Source organism: Nannospalax galili, unplaced genomic scaffold (genome assembly GCF_000622305.1).
Source record: "Nannospalax galili isolate Female #2095 unplaced genomic scaffold, S.galili_v1.0 scaffold1415, whole genome shotgun sequence".
Taxonomy (NCBI): Eukaryota; Metazoa; Chordata; class Mammalia; order Rodentia; family Spalacidae; genus Nannospalax; species Nannospalax galili.
In genome coordinates this window covers 525394-542532 of record NW_008336308.1, presented here as the reverse complement: position 1 = coordinate 542532, position 17139 = coordinate 525394, and the positions used below count along the sequence as shown (strand labels likewise).

The following is a 17139-nucleotide window of genomic DNA, read 5'->3' as shown; positions in this document are numbered from 1 at the left end:
TGTGTGAAAACAGACCTGAAGAATTAGATTTTCAGGTGGTAACATAAACCTATGCCCAAACTTGAGATAAAAGATAACGTAACCAAGCATTTTAGCCTGAGTACTCATGATAAATTCCTGGAAGGCAGGTTAGCCAAGTCATTACCACTCTAGTCAAACCCCTAACTACTTGTTACCTGATTTGTCTGCTGAAAATGTCACTGCTCTTCTTTGAACTTATTTTCTCTTATATGAAGCAAAAGATTGAACTTTTTGATTTCCCTTATACTTTTTCATCTGTGACTTCTTTAATAAGGTTTTAAATATTTAAAAAATTGATTCTTTGAGAATTTCATATACTATAATTTGATCATATTCAGGCCCCTTCCCCATCCCCTCTCAGATCAACCACCCACTGCCTTACAGCACATAACTTCATGTGCTTTATTATTTTTAAGGCCTATTAAGTCTAATTTTGGTTCTTCAAATGTCCTTGCGAATGGGTCCATCTCCTTGAGCCTGCTCAACCTACCCAGCAGCACATTATTAAAGGAAACTGATTCTACATCTACCAGTAGCTAACAATTGTCAGTAGTTTCTCAGCTAGGGGTAGAGCTTCTTACCTACCTCCCCCAACTCATGCTGGATTTTGGTCTGTCTTGGTATTCCACAGGACTTGTGTATGCTGTCACAACCACTGTGGATTCATATGTACAACTGCCTTTGCTGTGTCTTGACAACACTGTTTCCTTGTACCCACCTCTGGTTCTTTCAACCTTTCCTCACACTCTTCTTCAATGATTTCTGCAATGATTTCTTTGTAAGTTGGTTTCACTCTGTTTCTGTTGTTTCCAGGGAACAACTGTGTTAACATCCCTGTCATCTGTACTGACGGACAACAAGGAGTTCTCCGACCCAGAGAAGTTTGACCCTGCCCACTTTCTAGATGAGAAAGGAAACTTTAAGAAAAGTGGCTACTTTATGCCTTTTTCAGCAGGTAACAAGAATTCATTTCCATGGGTCAAGATGAAAATAAGGAACAGTTGGAGCTCACACTGTGACTCCCATGGTGTTGCAGAGTTGCTCTTCATGAATGATCAGCAGCACCACTCCTGGTGCCCACTTCCTTGTTAATGAGACATCTTCCCTGTCAGGCTAGAAAAGTGAGACTAGTTTTTCCACTCATTTCATTTATGTTGAGAAAGGTAGAGTATAGACTATTTCCATTCTTCCTTTAGATACATCACAGAGCAGCCAATAACATCTTCCTGGAAAGGGAACTTCATTTAGTCTTTCCTCACTCATTATGAAGATGGACACTTTATCATAATTTGACCTCATGTCTTCTTGCTGTGTCACTCATCTGCAGGATCAGCTATGCAGACACAAGTGCCCCAAACACAGAAAAGCAGCAGGGACCTCAACCCACTCAGGGAAACATATAAGGAAGCAATTGATGCTAGTGAAGTTGTACTAGTGCATAGAGAGAACCATGCATCTGTGAGCAAGAGGATTGTGGACAAGACATCAACACATTGTTTCCTCATATGTCACATAGTATCGACTAAATGGAGCAACATAATTCAAAGTGTTACAGTTCCCTTAAAAGGCACAGTAACAGAGAATAATAATAAGAAAAATAGATCATTATAACAAAATCCATGAACCATGAACTGCTGACACAGCACATTTTCCCTCAATTCAGAATGAGAATGTCAGAAAGTTTCAGACCACTCTTAGATGATGGAGCTATTGTAGACATATAACACATCCTGAAATGATCATAGAGCTCCCTGCTCTTTCCCCATTCAGATAATGTCATGGGTGTTGTATCTCCACACCTGCAGTATGTGTGTTTTCTCTGAAGATGAAACGTCCTCCCTTAGTTTTGTGATTGTGATAATGAATATTTCATCCCCTTTCTCAGCCTCCCAGTTGCTCTGATAATAGATGTGTGAAAACACATCCAACTCAGAAGTACTTTTTGAGTATAATATTTCTTTAAGATCATATGTGAGATGGGAAATAAATTTATCCCACCTTTGCTTATTTGCTTAACTGCTTGTCTTTTCATGCATTTATTCATTTAACAATCCATCTAATAATTTCTCAATTGTTTATATTCTAGTGAGTCAGTTACAAGCATGAAGCTTCTCACATACATGCATATGAAAAAGTCATATTTACCTTCTATGAAATTTTGTTCCAGGAAAAAGGATGTGTGCAGGAGAAGGCCTGGCTCGCATGGAGCTCTTTCTATTCTTGACCACCATTCTACAGAACTTTAAACTGAAACCTCTCGTTCACCTAAAGGACATCGATATAACACCAGTAACCAGTGGGCTTGCTTCACTGCCACCCACCTACCAACTCTGCTTCATTCCTGTCTAAAGAACATCAGACTGGCTGGATCCTGCTGGGTTGTCTTCTGCCATCCCCTCCATGTCACCCTCCACCTTCTTGATCAGTGACACTGTACATGTCTTCCTCTCTCATACCTCCCATTCTCTCTAGTTACAGGGATCATCCATCCTTTGTTTCACAGTTCCTTTAGTCAGCTCACATATGCATCTGGAAATCCCTATTCTCTATGATACTGTTATGCTCACTTACTCTAATACATATCTGATTCTGAGTTATTAGTATGACTTCACTGAAAAACAGAGAAACCATTAGCATACAATAATAATTCATAGTCATTTTATTCTGCATTCATTAAATAATAAATATTTTTGATTGGTATGCCTTTGTATGCTTGTTTACAATTCATGTAAGAAGTGAAAGAAAAGAGGGCCCCAATAGATTACGCTGGTTCACATAATGAGAAGCATGGAATGTGTAAAGAGGGAGTGCTGGGGAGATGGCTCAGTCAATAAAGTCAATAAGGGCTTGCCACACAATCCTGAGGACATAAATCTGATCTGCAAACCCATGTAAATGTCAGGAATGGTATCATATGGTTGTTCCATGAATCTGGATGCTGAGACAGGGGAATATCGGGTGCTCAACACCATGACAAAGCTAATTAATAGCCTCAGGTCACAGTGAGATATCCTACCTCTAAAATAGGCTTGCAGTTTCTGAAGAAAAAGACTCAAGGTTGATCACTATCCCTCAGGTATACATTCCCAGATGTGTACACGGACCCCCACACACGTACGCACCTCATCATCCACAGGAACCTGCAAACAAGCCCACCCATACACACACTAAAGAGGGTGTGAAAAGGAAGTCAGGAATCAAGTCCTTTTGGCTGTGGATCGCCTTTACTCACATGATGCATTTGTATGTGAAACTTAAACAGTGTCTAAGAGCAGCTGGATCCTGTAGAGAGGCACTGTGATGCCAAGTTATAGGGAGGATGAACATTCAGGATAGAGGTGACAACTGGCTTTGGTGTTACTATAAACAAAGGTAAAAATTTAAAGTATGTTCCTTCCACGTCATTTTTTTGGATGTTCTCTGAGCTTTAGGTCTAGAGGATGCATTATAAGTGTATCACTTAGGGCTGCACATCTCAGAGTCACTTATTCTCTGTATTTATCCAGTTGTGGAACTTTGCAATAGTTTCTGTCTGTTGGAAAATGAAACTTCTTTTATGAGTAGTGAGAGGTAAACTTTTCTATAAATATCAGGGTACGAATTTAGAAGATAGTAAGAATATACTTTGATTAGGGAAGTGACAGACATTGGTTCTTCTCTAGGGTCTATGACCTTTTTAGCCATGTGCACTTGACTGTGTTTACAGTACTACACAGGAGTTCCCTGCCATTGAGAGTGCCTGAGTTTAATTAGTTGTTGCTTACCACTAAGATAAATTTCTACATATATACCAACTGACCCTGCCTGTTGTTGTTACTAGGCCTTACAGCTGGATAGGATCCTTGATTGAGTTTCTCCCTTGAAAATTTGCATCCTGACAAGATACCTCCTTCTACTTAATATATTCTAGGCATAAGACAGAAACTGCAACAATGAAATCTCTTCTAAATATGCTCTATCAACTATATATGTAAACTTAGAAATGTGTACATGTGTATGTAACATTAATAATCAAAGAAGTGGACAAAACTCGGGAGGGTGTGGTGGGGAGGGATATGAGATGAGTTATACTATAACTGGGACTGGGAGGGATGGAAATAATGCACAAAAAATACTCATGTATGTACTTCCAAAAACTGAAAAACAAAGTATTCTTTTTTTTTTATTTTAAACTTGAGGGGGATGAAGCGGGAGGAGTGGATGGTACCTATGTCGTGCGGGTCATGCTTCACAGGCTTGTAGGCGATGGAGAACTCCCCCAGGTAGTGGCTGATCATCTCAGACTTGCTCTCCACCTTTGCTCTCCACCTGGTTGAAGGTCTTGCCATTGTACACGCCCACCATGCTGCCCACTATTCTCAAGCAAGATAATCACATCAAGGAGGTGTGTCTTTACCACCTCAGGCTTCTCCATGGGCGGGGCCTCCTTCTTGGCCTTAAGTTCTACTTCCTCTGCTGGCCAGTTGAGGTGGCGTTGCTGGCGAGCACTGTACAGATGCATGAGCTAGTCATAGGACATGTCCAGCAGCTGGTCCAGGTCTGCGCCGCGGTAGGTGAACTTTCAGAAGGTCTGCTTCTTTTTCTGCTCCACTTCCTCCATCTTGCCAGCTGCTGGGGAAAGAACCACAAAGTATTCTTTAGACTTGATATTTTCAATGTAGAACTTTGCATCTGTTGTTCTCCCATATTGCTAACTTTAGGCACGAAAGCCCTTTTTTTGGCCCTTCAACAAGAATAACATTTCCAGAAGGCATCTTTCTGTTAGTTCAAGTTGTTGTATTGCTTCCTACTGCCCTGAAAGTTTTACAAACACACATCAGAAACATCATTCACCATGATCAATCTGCTTGATTCCAGAGGTGCAGGGATGGTTCAACATACAGAAGTCAATAAATGTAATAAAACATATAAATGGATTTAAAGACAAAAACCACATGATCATCTCAATAGATGCAGAAAAAGCATTTGACAAAAATCTAACATGCATTCATGTTAAAATCCTAGAAGGAATTTGCCTGGAGAGAACATACCGCAACATAATTAAAGCTATACACAACAAACCCATAGTCAACATCATCCTAAATGGAGAAAACCTGGAAACATTCTCATTAAAATAAGGAACCAAACAAGGCTGTCAACTATCTCCACTCCTTTTCAATATAGTGCTTAAAACTCTTGCATGGGTAATAAGACAAGAGAAGGAAATTAAAGGAGTACCAATTGGAAAAGAAGAGGTTAAATTATCTGTATTTGCAGATGATATAATACTGTACATAAGAGATCCCCAAAATTCCAGTAAAAAACTATTTGAATTGATCAATACTTACAGTGAAGTGGTAGGATACAAAAATCAACCTACAAAAATCAATAATCTTTCTATATACCAATAACAAGCAATCAGAAAAAGTAGTAGAGGAAACCCTCCCATTCTCAATAGCCTCAAAAAATATTTAGGAATAAACCTACAAAAAGACATTAAAGATATCTACAGTGAAAATTTCAAAACTCTAAAGAAAGAAATAGAGGAAGACACTAGGAGATGGAAAGACGTGCAATGTCCATGGATTGATACAATCAATATTGTGAAAATGACTATCTTACCAAAAGCAATTTATACATTCAATGCAATCCCAATCAAAATGCCCACAACATTCTTTACAGAGCTTGACAAAATCATCCTAAAATTCATGTGGAATTACAAAAGAGCCCAGATAGCCAAAACAACTTGGGCAAAAGGAATAATGCTGGGGGATTGCCATACCAAATCTCAGACTGTGTTACAGAAATAGAGTCATAAAAGCAGCATGTTACAAAAACAGACATGTAGAACAATGGAACACAATAGAAGACCCAAACATGAGTTCATGTAATTTCTGCCATCTGATATTCGACAAGGGTGCAAAGAACACACAATGGAGGAAAGATCGCATCTTTACCAAATGGTGCTGGCAAAACTGGATCTCTACCCACAGAAGAATGAAATATGATTCTTATCTTTCACCCTGCACAAAAGAAAACTCCAAATGGATCAAAGACCTCGATACAAAACCTGAAACTCAGAAACCGCTAGAAGAAAGCATAGGCAGCACCCCCTAAGATATAGGCATAGGAAAGAACTGTCAAATCAGACACCAGCTGCTCAGGCACTAAGGCCAACAATCAGTAACTGGGACCTCATTAAATTACAAAGTTTCTGTACAGAAAAAGAAATGACCCAGGAAGGGAAGAGCAAACCCACTGAGTGGGAGAAAATCTTCAATAGATACATATATGAAAATTTTAAAGAAATGTCATCATTCATCAGTTCTTCCTGCTCTCATTCCCAAAGGAAGGCATTCTGTCTGTTATTGCTAAGCTACTACATTAAGGCCTAGATATAGGCCTACATGTATTTTTACTTATAGGAGTGCAGAGGCATATGTTCCCATAAACTATGCAATTTGTACACAGTTTACTGAAAAATCAAATATGGCTCTTTGCAAAATTGGACTTAAAATACTTATGCTTTATACAATCAGCTAATTTTCTACTAAATGGTTTTCCAGAAAACACCTCAAAATAATACAGTAATGAGATGTGTTTATTTTTTATTTACTTTTAAGCATATGCATGAACATATTTGCAGGAGAGGTGGCTAATAAATTATGAGAATTTGCTGCTCCTGCAGAGTAAGGCTCCCAGTACCCACATATGGAAGCTCACGATTGCCTATAACTCCAGCTCCATGGGATCCAACATCTTCCTTTGCCCTCAGAGGACACATGTGCACATACATACATGGACTCAGAGACACACAGAAACACATAAGTAAAAGTAAAATCAATCTTCAATTGGTGGGGATTTGAACCAGTGACCCCCGGGGACATGATGATTGGGGATGAGTAAGCATGCTGTTTGCCAGTCCACGCCACCCCCATTACCTGGGGACACTCAGATGCAATGGGGAGTCTAGTCAGGCAGGGACTCATTTATTGCAGGTGTTACAGAGCTTATAAAGGCACCTGGAAATCCCCCCTCCCCCCCACCCCCGAGGGTGTATCTTAAGAATGGTCATACGCTGATCATGCACTCCTCAGCAGTGTGGAAGTATTCTTCAGACTTTCAAAGCAAGCCAAGCCATGCCCCCAGTGACTTCCTTTTGGACCTATGCAAGGTGGGGCCTTTAGGTCCCCATGTAGCCCCCTTTTTATTTTTATTTTAAGGCCAGACTGACTTTATTTCATGGGTAACTCACCTCATAGGAAGCTCCCTGTGGAGAGATGGCTATCTCCTTCCTCTAATCTTATGCATTTTTGCCTGTCTTAAGTTGTGTCACCTCTGATCAAGACTTGCCCGTCATTGGATCATGCACCTGGCCATGTGGATGTCCTGTCTTAGGAGTACTTGTCATGGGACATCTTACCCATCCTTGGCTAAAAATGTGTCATGATTAAGGGCAGCGCATGGGTAATGCCAGACTGTGACAGTCTTAGTCTCTGCCTAACTCAGTTAGCCAAGCGTGGGCAACCAGAGGGGGTCCTGGGGAAGTCCATAGTCATGAGGAGGCGGACCGTGGCTGTTCCAAGGGTCCTCTGTCACCGAATTATCTGGTAAAGACACTTAAAGATAAGCATTATCAAGAGAAACAAAGCAAGTCATGGCATAGGACAAGTTGAAATACTTCTGAGACCATGTACCTTTTAGCCAATCAGCCCGTTGTCAAAGAGGCTGACTGGCAACGAAACCAAGGAACTGGGTCCTTCACTTCAGATGGATATAAATAAAGAGAGGAATTTTGTCTCATGAACTATTGTCCATGGACCATCATGCTAGTCAGTCAGATCCTGGCCTACCCACTTAAGGTTTTTCACAGGCACCCATATGGGGTCTGAATCTCCTGTAGCGTAGACACACCCAAAGCCTCAAACCATGGTTAGCAATGGATCTGGGCATTTCCATTGCCTGGTATTGGGGTCCTTCCATCTTACCCGTACCTCAGGTCTCTGTTCCTGTCATCCCCAATGCTTCTGAAACTGGGATTCCAACTGATTTTTTTGAAAATTAAGAACATTAATAGTGAATAAGGCCATACCCAACTGTTGGTGGGGGCTTATTCCTCCTTTTGGTTTTTGTAATTGAATTTTTAGGTTTTAATGTTTGCGTTCTATAATGGCTTGACCTTGGGGATTGTAGGGAATTCCTGTATTGTGTTGAATTCCCCAAAGTGACAAAAAATCTTGGAAATTTTCACTCACAAAACATGGACCATTATCAGTATTAATTCTTTGGGGCAGCCCCAAAATAGCAAAACACTGGAGAAAATGAGACTGAGCATGTTTAGAATTCTCTCCTGTATGAGTGGTAGCCCAACAGGCATGAGAGAATGTGTCGATGGACACAAAAATATACTTAAGTTTTCCAAAAGGAGCATAGTGTGTGACATCCGTTTGTCATAAGGAATTGGGCTTGAGTCTCCTGGGGTTTACCCCTGGCTGTTGCAGAGGCAGTACCTGCAAGCCATCTGGTCTGTCTCTGCATTGCCTTGGGATAAAAGCCCATGCAATCCTTGGTGCCCCCTAAGATGCTGTAAAAAGATAGGGGCTTTTCTCTCTTTAAGGAGCTTATGAGTCTGAATAGTGTCAGAAAGCAATGGCCATGATTTCCTTGAACTGAGTTGCTTTTTTGTTTCTCCACATCTGCCCCAGTCAGTGAAAACATTGTAGGCTTTACTAAGGGCTCCCTCAGCTGGGTTTTGGCGAGTGCTGTTGCCAGAGGGCCTGTAGCACTCAGGAGTGGGTTCCTCGGCCACCCACTGAACATGGAACGGAAGGGGTGGGGCCCCTCCCCGAGCCACCTTCCTCGAACTGGGCCTTTTCAGTTGTCTGCACAACCCCAAAGGTGGTTTTCTTTTTTGTTTGTTTGTTTGTTTGTTTTGTTTTGTTTTTCAAATGCTGATCCAGCCCGGCTTTCCTGTGGGCCCCTGACCTGTTCACCCTTAGTTCAAGGTGGGTGGGGTGGGCAGCTTTCTCTGCCAACCCCATGGGCTCTGCTCGGCCCCTCCCTTCTGTCCGGGAGGCTCTGAAGCTGGCCAGGGCACACCAGAGGTGCCACTTGTTACTTTGGCTGCTTTTGGTTTCACTTCTGTTGCATTTCTGCATTCTTCCTCAATCCCTTCCCATGATTCCCATGTATCCCCAGTAAAAACATTAGCCCCAAGTAGCCAGGGAGCCAAATGAATCACCTCTGCCAAAACCTTTTGAGCTACGGGATCTGACAAATCCAATCCCCTGCTTTTAAGCATATCTCTCAGTGTTTTAAGCACTGGGTCTTCAAACTTAAAAGTTTCATTACCCATATTTATTTAGGGTCTTGCTTACCCCAAACTTCCTATGATTGGCCCCAATCCATTTTCCCTTCTATCTTTCTTATTTCTTTGCTTCTTTTCACCTTCCTTCAAGCTCCACGCTGGGCGCCAGTTCCCGGGGGTTCGAACCAGCAACCCCCAGGCAGTGATGATTGGGGATGAGTAAATACACTGTTTGCCAGCCCACACCACCCCCATTACCCAGGGACATTCAGATGCAACGGGGAGTCTAGTCAGGCAGGAACTCATTTATTGCAGGTGTTACAAAGCTTATAAAGGCACCTGAAACTCCCACCTCGCCCCCCGCTCCGAGGGTGTATCTTAAGGATGGTCATGTGCTGATCATGCACTCCTCAGCAGTGCGGAAGTATTCTTCAGACTTTCAAAGCAAGCCAGGCCATGCCCTCAGTAACTTCCTTTCAGACATATGCAAGGTGGGGCCTTTAGGTCCCCACATTTAATTACATAAAAGAATATAAAATTATATTAAACATTTATATCCTCAAACCTTTAATTTTTTGATACAGGGTCTCCCTGTATTTCCAGCTAGCCTGTTATCCACTATGTAGACATGGCTAACCTCAATGCCACAGAGATCTTCCTGACTCTGCTTCTAGAGTACTGGGAATAAAGGTACCACCATCACATGGGGCTCAGATACATGTAATATTTTATGGTGAAATACCGAAAAGATTATCTGCTTGTGTTTTGGAAATAGGCATCAAGTACATTAAAACTTCTTATTCATACTTAACTCAAACTTGCTATGAATCAGGATTCTCTACCAATTTCTCTCCTTATTCTTCATAACCACTAGGAGCTGTCAAGGTAGTCCCAATTTCATCAAGTGACCTTTGTAAATATATATTCCACATGGGTGATAAGTGTGACAATTGTCTTTCTGCGTCTGCTTATTCACTTAGCATAATGATTTCCACTGTGTATCTGTCACAGTAAAGTTACATTTTGTCAGAAAAGAATGCTATCATATACATGCTTCCCATTTTCTTTATCCAGTTATCAGTAGGTAGACACTTATGTTGTTTTGTATTCCTAGTCTATAGAAAAAAGTGTTGGGACTGGAGCAATGGCTCAGTGGTTTAGAGCACTGGCTACTCTTGCAGAGGACCTGGGTTCAATATCCAGCATCCAAAGGGTGGTTAACAACCATTCATAACTCCAGTTCCAGGGAATCTGATGCCCTCTTCTGACCTCTGCAGGCTTTTCCTGACATGGGTGCACTTACACACATGCAATACACATACACATAAACAATAATAAATAAAATATATTTGAATTGTCACAATATGCATAGGAATGCAGATGCTCCTCAGTATGCTGATGCTCTTTCCCCTGCATACATCAGCAATGGGGTTGTTGCATCCTGTGGTAGTTCTAATTTTAATTTTGTGGGAATATCCAGGATGATTTCCATAATGACAGAACTAATTTACATTTCTTCAACACTGTGCAGCACTTCCCTACTCTTCACATCCTCACAGGACTTTGTAGCTATTCTATTTTTAATACTAGACAATATTCCTGTGAGTAAGTCATATTTCCTTGTGCTCTTGATTAGGCTTCCAGAGAATTTTTGGCTCTGTTCTCTGAGAACTGACTGCGTGGTGCCCTATGTCCAGGTTTGTTCTACATTCTCTATTGTATGGTGTTGTAGTTTCTCTATTTCTCTGCTAGAGGACTAACACACTCTAAACTTATCTAAATCCACAGGTGGTGTGTGATTCAGCATGAACTTAGAGGGTATATACGGAGAGTAATCTGTCCTCTGTGACTACACTAGTCTCTGATCCTTTTTGTGAGTCACTTGTATGTCTAGGCACTGTAGTATTCTACAGTATTCTGCTCTTGGCAGAATATCCAGGATGGAATCAATACTAGGCCGTTGTGATTCATCTTGTTGCCCACCTGCCATTTATTACCCCCTCCTCCCCAAAATAAACTAGTTGCACAGAATTGTGCTTTTAAAGGTGTCTTCATCCTCAGCTCACAGCCTATGGAGACCGGCACTATACTGGGGTATGACCAAGTCCACACTGCTGTGTACTACCTGCCACTGGGATATGTTTATGGCACAAAACTGCTGCAATCAGCAATAGGAAATGCTATCTCAAAGTGATATCATGTCTATTTCAAAATATGTGCTCTAATGTATTAGCCTTGGGAGAGAAACCATTAAGGTCTGGCTCTTATGAGGGTCTACCAGCCTGGAGATGGGTTCCATTGCAAAGTCCTATGTTTACTTGTCTGACCAAATAGAGTAAACAGAGTCCCTTTTCATGCTCTGGGGTATATTCTGAAGGCAATCTTTTCTCCAGTAAGACACAGTTCAATTATATCTTGGTTTCGGAGCCAAAAGAAGTTTAAAAGCTCCCAATGATTCAGGACCTATCTGTCCCAAGCCCACATGTATCACCAGATGTTGTGACAGTGTTGTAGTTTCTATTTCCAAGCACTGGACAATTTCAGCTGTGTCTCACTGTTGTAGTACACATTGAGGCCAAAGCAATTTTTGTGCTTGTTTCCCATCCTGCTGCCCTCTAAGTGGAGTCTTGTTCTTCCTTCAGTTAGCAGAGAGGGAAGGGCTGGCAGTTCCACAGCTGCCAGGCTAATGTTAGGAAGGGACTATGGTCATGGGCACTATTATGGGCGTGCGCTTGCTGGGCGCTCGGGGTCCCTGCGTGCACTCCCGTGATGGCACGGCGGGTCCACAGGTGTGCGCGTGCTCTCTGGGCCCCTGGATCTCGGGGCCCCTGCCACACCTGGTTAGTCACTGGTGGGTCTGGCCGCAGGCATCTCTGGCATCTCTGGTTGCAGGCTTTTCCCGGTGGCTTGGGGCCCGTGTCTCTGGAGCTTCTCTGCTGCAGAAGCTTTGTCCTGCCGAATCCTGTCCCTTTCCACCCGTGTACTTTTCCTCAGGATGCGAGGTCCACTGGCCACTTGGACCTCGTGGGAAGAAGTACGGGGACAGCAAAAGCTAGGATGTCTACGAGTCGGTAACGAGGGAGTGCACCCCTTGGAGAGATTGGGCTGCCGGTAGTGACACAAGACTCAAGACTTAGTCTGTGCTACAGCTTTATTCTCTGAGACCCAGCTCTCTGCAGCCCAATTCTCTGCAGCCTAATTCTCTCTCTATTAAGAGAAGACTAAGACATTTATACCATGGGGGTAGTGGTAAAAGCTTTGCCTGTTAGATGCTTTGTGAGGCATTCTATTTACATATGGAAGTGGGTTTCTGCCAGACTGCTGTCTGCTAGGAAAAATTACAGGAAGGCATGGTATCTGTTAGAGCCAAAAGCCATGTTTATGTTATAGCATTTGTGGCAGGCATTTCAAAAGGAGAGAAAGGAAAGAGGCCAGGAAGACACCCCGCCATGAAAGGAGCCCGCAGCACATGATCCCGAGCTGCATGAGCTGTCCGGTCATGAAGGGGCTTCGACTTTGTATAACAGAGGCTCCCAACAACTATCATTACTTGCCTGGTTTAATAGTCCAGTACATAAACATAGTTCTTTCTTCTTCCCCCAAGCAGGACATATTTGCTGCTTCTGGCTTTCTGCTGAGAGTGATATAGACAAGTTTTTACATTCTTACATTCTTTCTTCCTTTCTTGAATGTTACTTTTCTTGTGATCATGCTAAAATCAAACATTGCACAATCTCACCTGCTTCCTTGGCTTTTAAAAACAGGTTGGCTCAAGATTTCTTCTCCAACAGTGAGTGTATGGGGAGATGACCAAAGAAGCACCTCATTTAACACACTTTGAGAGGAACAGACAAAGACTATATGGTTGAGGAATTTATCATAGCAATTGGTTCACATTATTATGGACATTGAGAAGCCTTACTATAATCTGAATGCAATCAGAGACCCAGAGAAGCACATTGTGTGACTGAGACCAAGTCTGAAGGCCTGAGGATCAGTGGAGCCAACTATATAATTGTTAGTTTGAAGTCAAAGTCCTAAAAAACTGAGGACCACTGGTGTGAGTTGAAAATGTAAAGTTCATACAACTTTTCACCCCTTCTTCTGTAAGGGTTGCTGAGCTGCGAGTAGGGTGGGGGTATAATAAAGTCTTATCCAGAGACATGCGCTCTGCAGTTTCTTATTTATTAAAACTTACTTTGTTTCCACACTGTTGTATGGTGACGGTTCACTGGTGAGAGTTGAGGGATGTATTAGTATTTTCTCTACCCCATGTTCCACTATATTCCATGAGCCTCAAATGTACAGGTTCCACTATAGATGTGTCACATATGGCCAGGCATCTCTCAGACATATATTCTCTGTGTGTGACCATTTGTGGAACTCTGTAATAGCCTCTGTCTGTTGCAGAAAGAAGCTTCTTTAATTACTGGTGTATGATACATTTGTCTGTAAATATAAGGATCCATATTTATCATATGGTAAGAAATTTCATTTGTCTAGATATATGACAGAGATAGAGTTTTCTCTGGGATCTATGACTTCTCCAGCCATGTGTATTTAGCTTTATTTAGAGTGCCATCCATAATTCCCTCCTATTGAAAGGGCTTTAACCCCATTTAGATAGCTGTTGATTATCCCCTAGATAAGAGTGCAACTCCTGCTCCAGTAGAGGTAGTTTTCTGTGCCAGTTGTAGTAATTTTTAGGGTTTATAATTGGACTGGACCATTGATTTATTTTCCCCCTTAGCATCTTGCATAGTATCTTCTAGAACTATGAGAACTAGTCTTCAGGGAGAAGGCTGCCAGGTCAGTTCCAGCTCCATCATTCCAAATTCTGTCTGAAGTATGTCCTGTCTTCAGCAGTAGGGTCTTACCTTCATGTTCTTGGAGGTAACCAATGTTTGGGGCCTGTGTTGTTTGGGGGTCCCTTGGACTACTCTGACCAACAACTCAAAGGGAAGTTTCTCCTCTCTGGCACTGTGTTTCTTGTTATATAGTCTGTAGGTATACATACTTAAATACTAATGTTCAGATATCATAAGAGCCAGGGTTGATGCATAAATATAAGGAAACAGAGACTTTCAGACGGCCACTGGAAACTTCTTCATATAAACTTGCAGCAATGCTGACATCATTCAGAAAGTCCATGCTAACCTAGACAAAATCCCTGAACATCTGAGCATCAGACCCCAGTCATAGCCAAGAAACTATTGGCAAATGATTAATATGGGGTGAGGGAAAGTAGATCTTTAAGGGAGTAATTCTGGATAGATTGACTAGACTCTGGTGGATGAACTTTGCACTGAGGGACCCCTGGATAGAAATGTCTGACCAGATAGGACTTACCATATAAGACAGAAAAACTGATATCTTGTGGGAGTGGCTATTGTGGTTGATATGTGGGAGGGTGTCTAAATTTGATTAAGATGTCGTATATGAAATGCATAAAACTCAATAAAAATTAAAGAAATAAATTAAAATAAAAAATAAATTAAAAAAGTAAAGTCAGTGACCCTACACATCAGATGATCAAAGGTAGGAGAAAAAAAGTGTTTCTGGTCCAGGTGAGAAAGTGAGCAGGAATTCACTTTCCTCTACTTGTTTATTATGTCTGAGCCTTTCAGATGTGTATTGTGTATGGAATTTAGACCCTTAGGCTTATGTGGCAAGCATATAATTGACTGAGCTACACTGCCCCCTCCCCCATACTCCTTCTTTACATTCTGTGTGTTTCCCATTGAGAGGACCAACATGTTCTGTTGGGACTCTATTTTCTTCCATTTCTTACCTGAATTTAAGGGAAGTCTGAGAGCAGGAAGAGCAATCAAAAATGATTATTATTAGACAACTGTTGATTACTCTCAGAATACAAGTCTCACTTTTGAACCATTGAGGAATCTTGCTGGGCCAGTGATTGCTATGGTTCATAGAATTTACAGTTAGGTGGGAGTATTGATTGCTTTTCTCTCTTGGCAGCTTGACTACCACCTTCAATACTGGTTGATAGTCCTCAAGAATGAGGCATCCAGGTCAATGGATGATTGACGTTGATTCTTGTAATTCCTGTATCCAAAGTATATGGTGTCTCCAGCAATAGGGTCTGACTTTCAAGTTCTGGGAGGTAAACAAAGGCAATGGCAAGATATTATATTATTTTGAAACTCTCTTGTTCACTTCTAACAAACAGCTAAAAGGAAGGCTTCTTGTGTCTGACAATGGGGTTTTTGTTGGGTAGTCAGTGGCTCTAGGGTAGGGCATTATCAGCTGTGGGTCATAGCTCCATTTATAGATGTGTATGTGTGCACACAAAACATTACACTCACACATGTGCACACACACACACACACACACACACAGATGGGAAGCCAAGACAGGAACTCAGGGCAGGAACCTGGAGCACATACCTTGGAAGACTGGTACTTACTGAGTTGCTCCCCTGGCGCATGCTCAGCCTAGTTTCTTATATAATGCAAGACCACCTGCACAGGAGTATCATCACCCACCTCACTCAGTAAACAAGAAAAAGCCCCACAGACATGGCCAAAGGCCAATCCAATGGAGAAAATTATTCCTCAACTGAGGTTTCCTATAACCAGGTGTGTCATGCTGACAACTAAAACTGTCAGGCACAATTTACTATTTGTCAACTTGACACCCAAACACACTCTCACCAGTTGTCTTACTCCTATTCTGTAGTTGATAACTAAATAGAAAATCTCACCTGGGGCTCAGCTCTCCTGACATGTAGTTCCAGGCTAGCTTGCTGTTGATGTTGGCCAACTTGGCATTCGCCTACATTGTTTTCTTGTCTGTTAACGTATTCATGTTTTGCAGACACATGTGATGTTTCATATAAATATCATGTAAGCCAAAATATGGATTTGTTTTCATATTCTTTAATTTTATTGTTTATAGAAGCAAATACTATCATTATTTTAGACACTTACTCATTTCTTGTCAGATGTTCATAGACTATGAAATAAAAAAGTCTATACCCAGAATAATGCTTACTGTAGAGATCATGCAGAAAATGACTCAATTTTCATGTGAAAGTTATTTCTCAGTGTTTCAGTGTAGCAATATTAATATAACCTTCAGTTACATGTGAGCATAAGTAACAATAACAGTATTACAGATGATGAAGAATGTTAGATATATTTATACAGTGATCCAGCACCTCAGAAATGGTGGAAGTGCTCCTTGGATCTTGATAGAATGAGAAGATGTGAGAGGGGAGGAATGGTACAGTGTACTTGAGAGTGAAGGATGTGGATGTTGGCCTGCAGGAGATGGTACAATACAACAAACTAAGATCCAGGCAGTCTGATCTCCTATAGGCAGGAATAAAACGAGTTTGTTAAGGTGTTAATGGTTTGGCACAGAAGACAATCCATTGTCTACTGGAGTTGATGACCTTAAGATGAAACAGTGATTTCAGTTTAACGTTCTGTGGAATTGTAGTCAGGAATGGAAGCATCTCTATGAGTGCCAGACCCTCTCCTCCAGAAATACATTTTCCTGAAAAATAAAAACCCACAGTTGGTAATTTTGCCTTGTTTAAAAGTGTAAGTGTGAGAAGTACTGTGTGTGTAATCTGCACAGGAGAATATTAGAATCTCAAATTTTTGTATGATTTATACAGATGAATGGATAGGTGAGAGGACAACTAGGTTTGTACATAGAGAAAAATGGTACAAATTTGATTTCCATCTAAGATACAATCTTAAGAAACATATCATTGAAAAACTATATCCTGGCTAGATATGGATGCACACACTTGTAATCAGAGCCCTTGGGAGGCTGAAAAATGGAGATTTTGAGTTTGTTAT

At 41.4% G+C, this 17139-nt stretch overlaps 1 protein-coding gene and 1 pseudogene across 1 annotated transcript in view; one reads left to right on the top strand and one right to left on the bottom strand.

Annotated features, from left to right (window-relative positions):
• LOC103732443 (cytochrome P450 2C29-like) overlaps positions 1-2721 on the top strand; it is a 28827-nt gene extending 26106 nt beyond the window's left edge. The window contains exons 8-9 of the mRNA XM_008831013.2: positions 835-976; positions 2189-2721. Coding sequence (XP_008829235.1) covers positions 835-976; positions 2189-2370 — 324 coding nt within the window. The 3' untranslated portion in view covers positions 2371-2721. The remainder of the gene's footprint in view (positions 1-834; positions 977-2188) is intronic.
• LOC103732448 lies at positions 2539-4621 on the bottom strand (annotated as a pseudogene).
• Positions 4622-17139: the final 12518 nt, after the last annotated feature.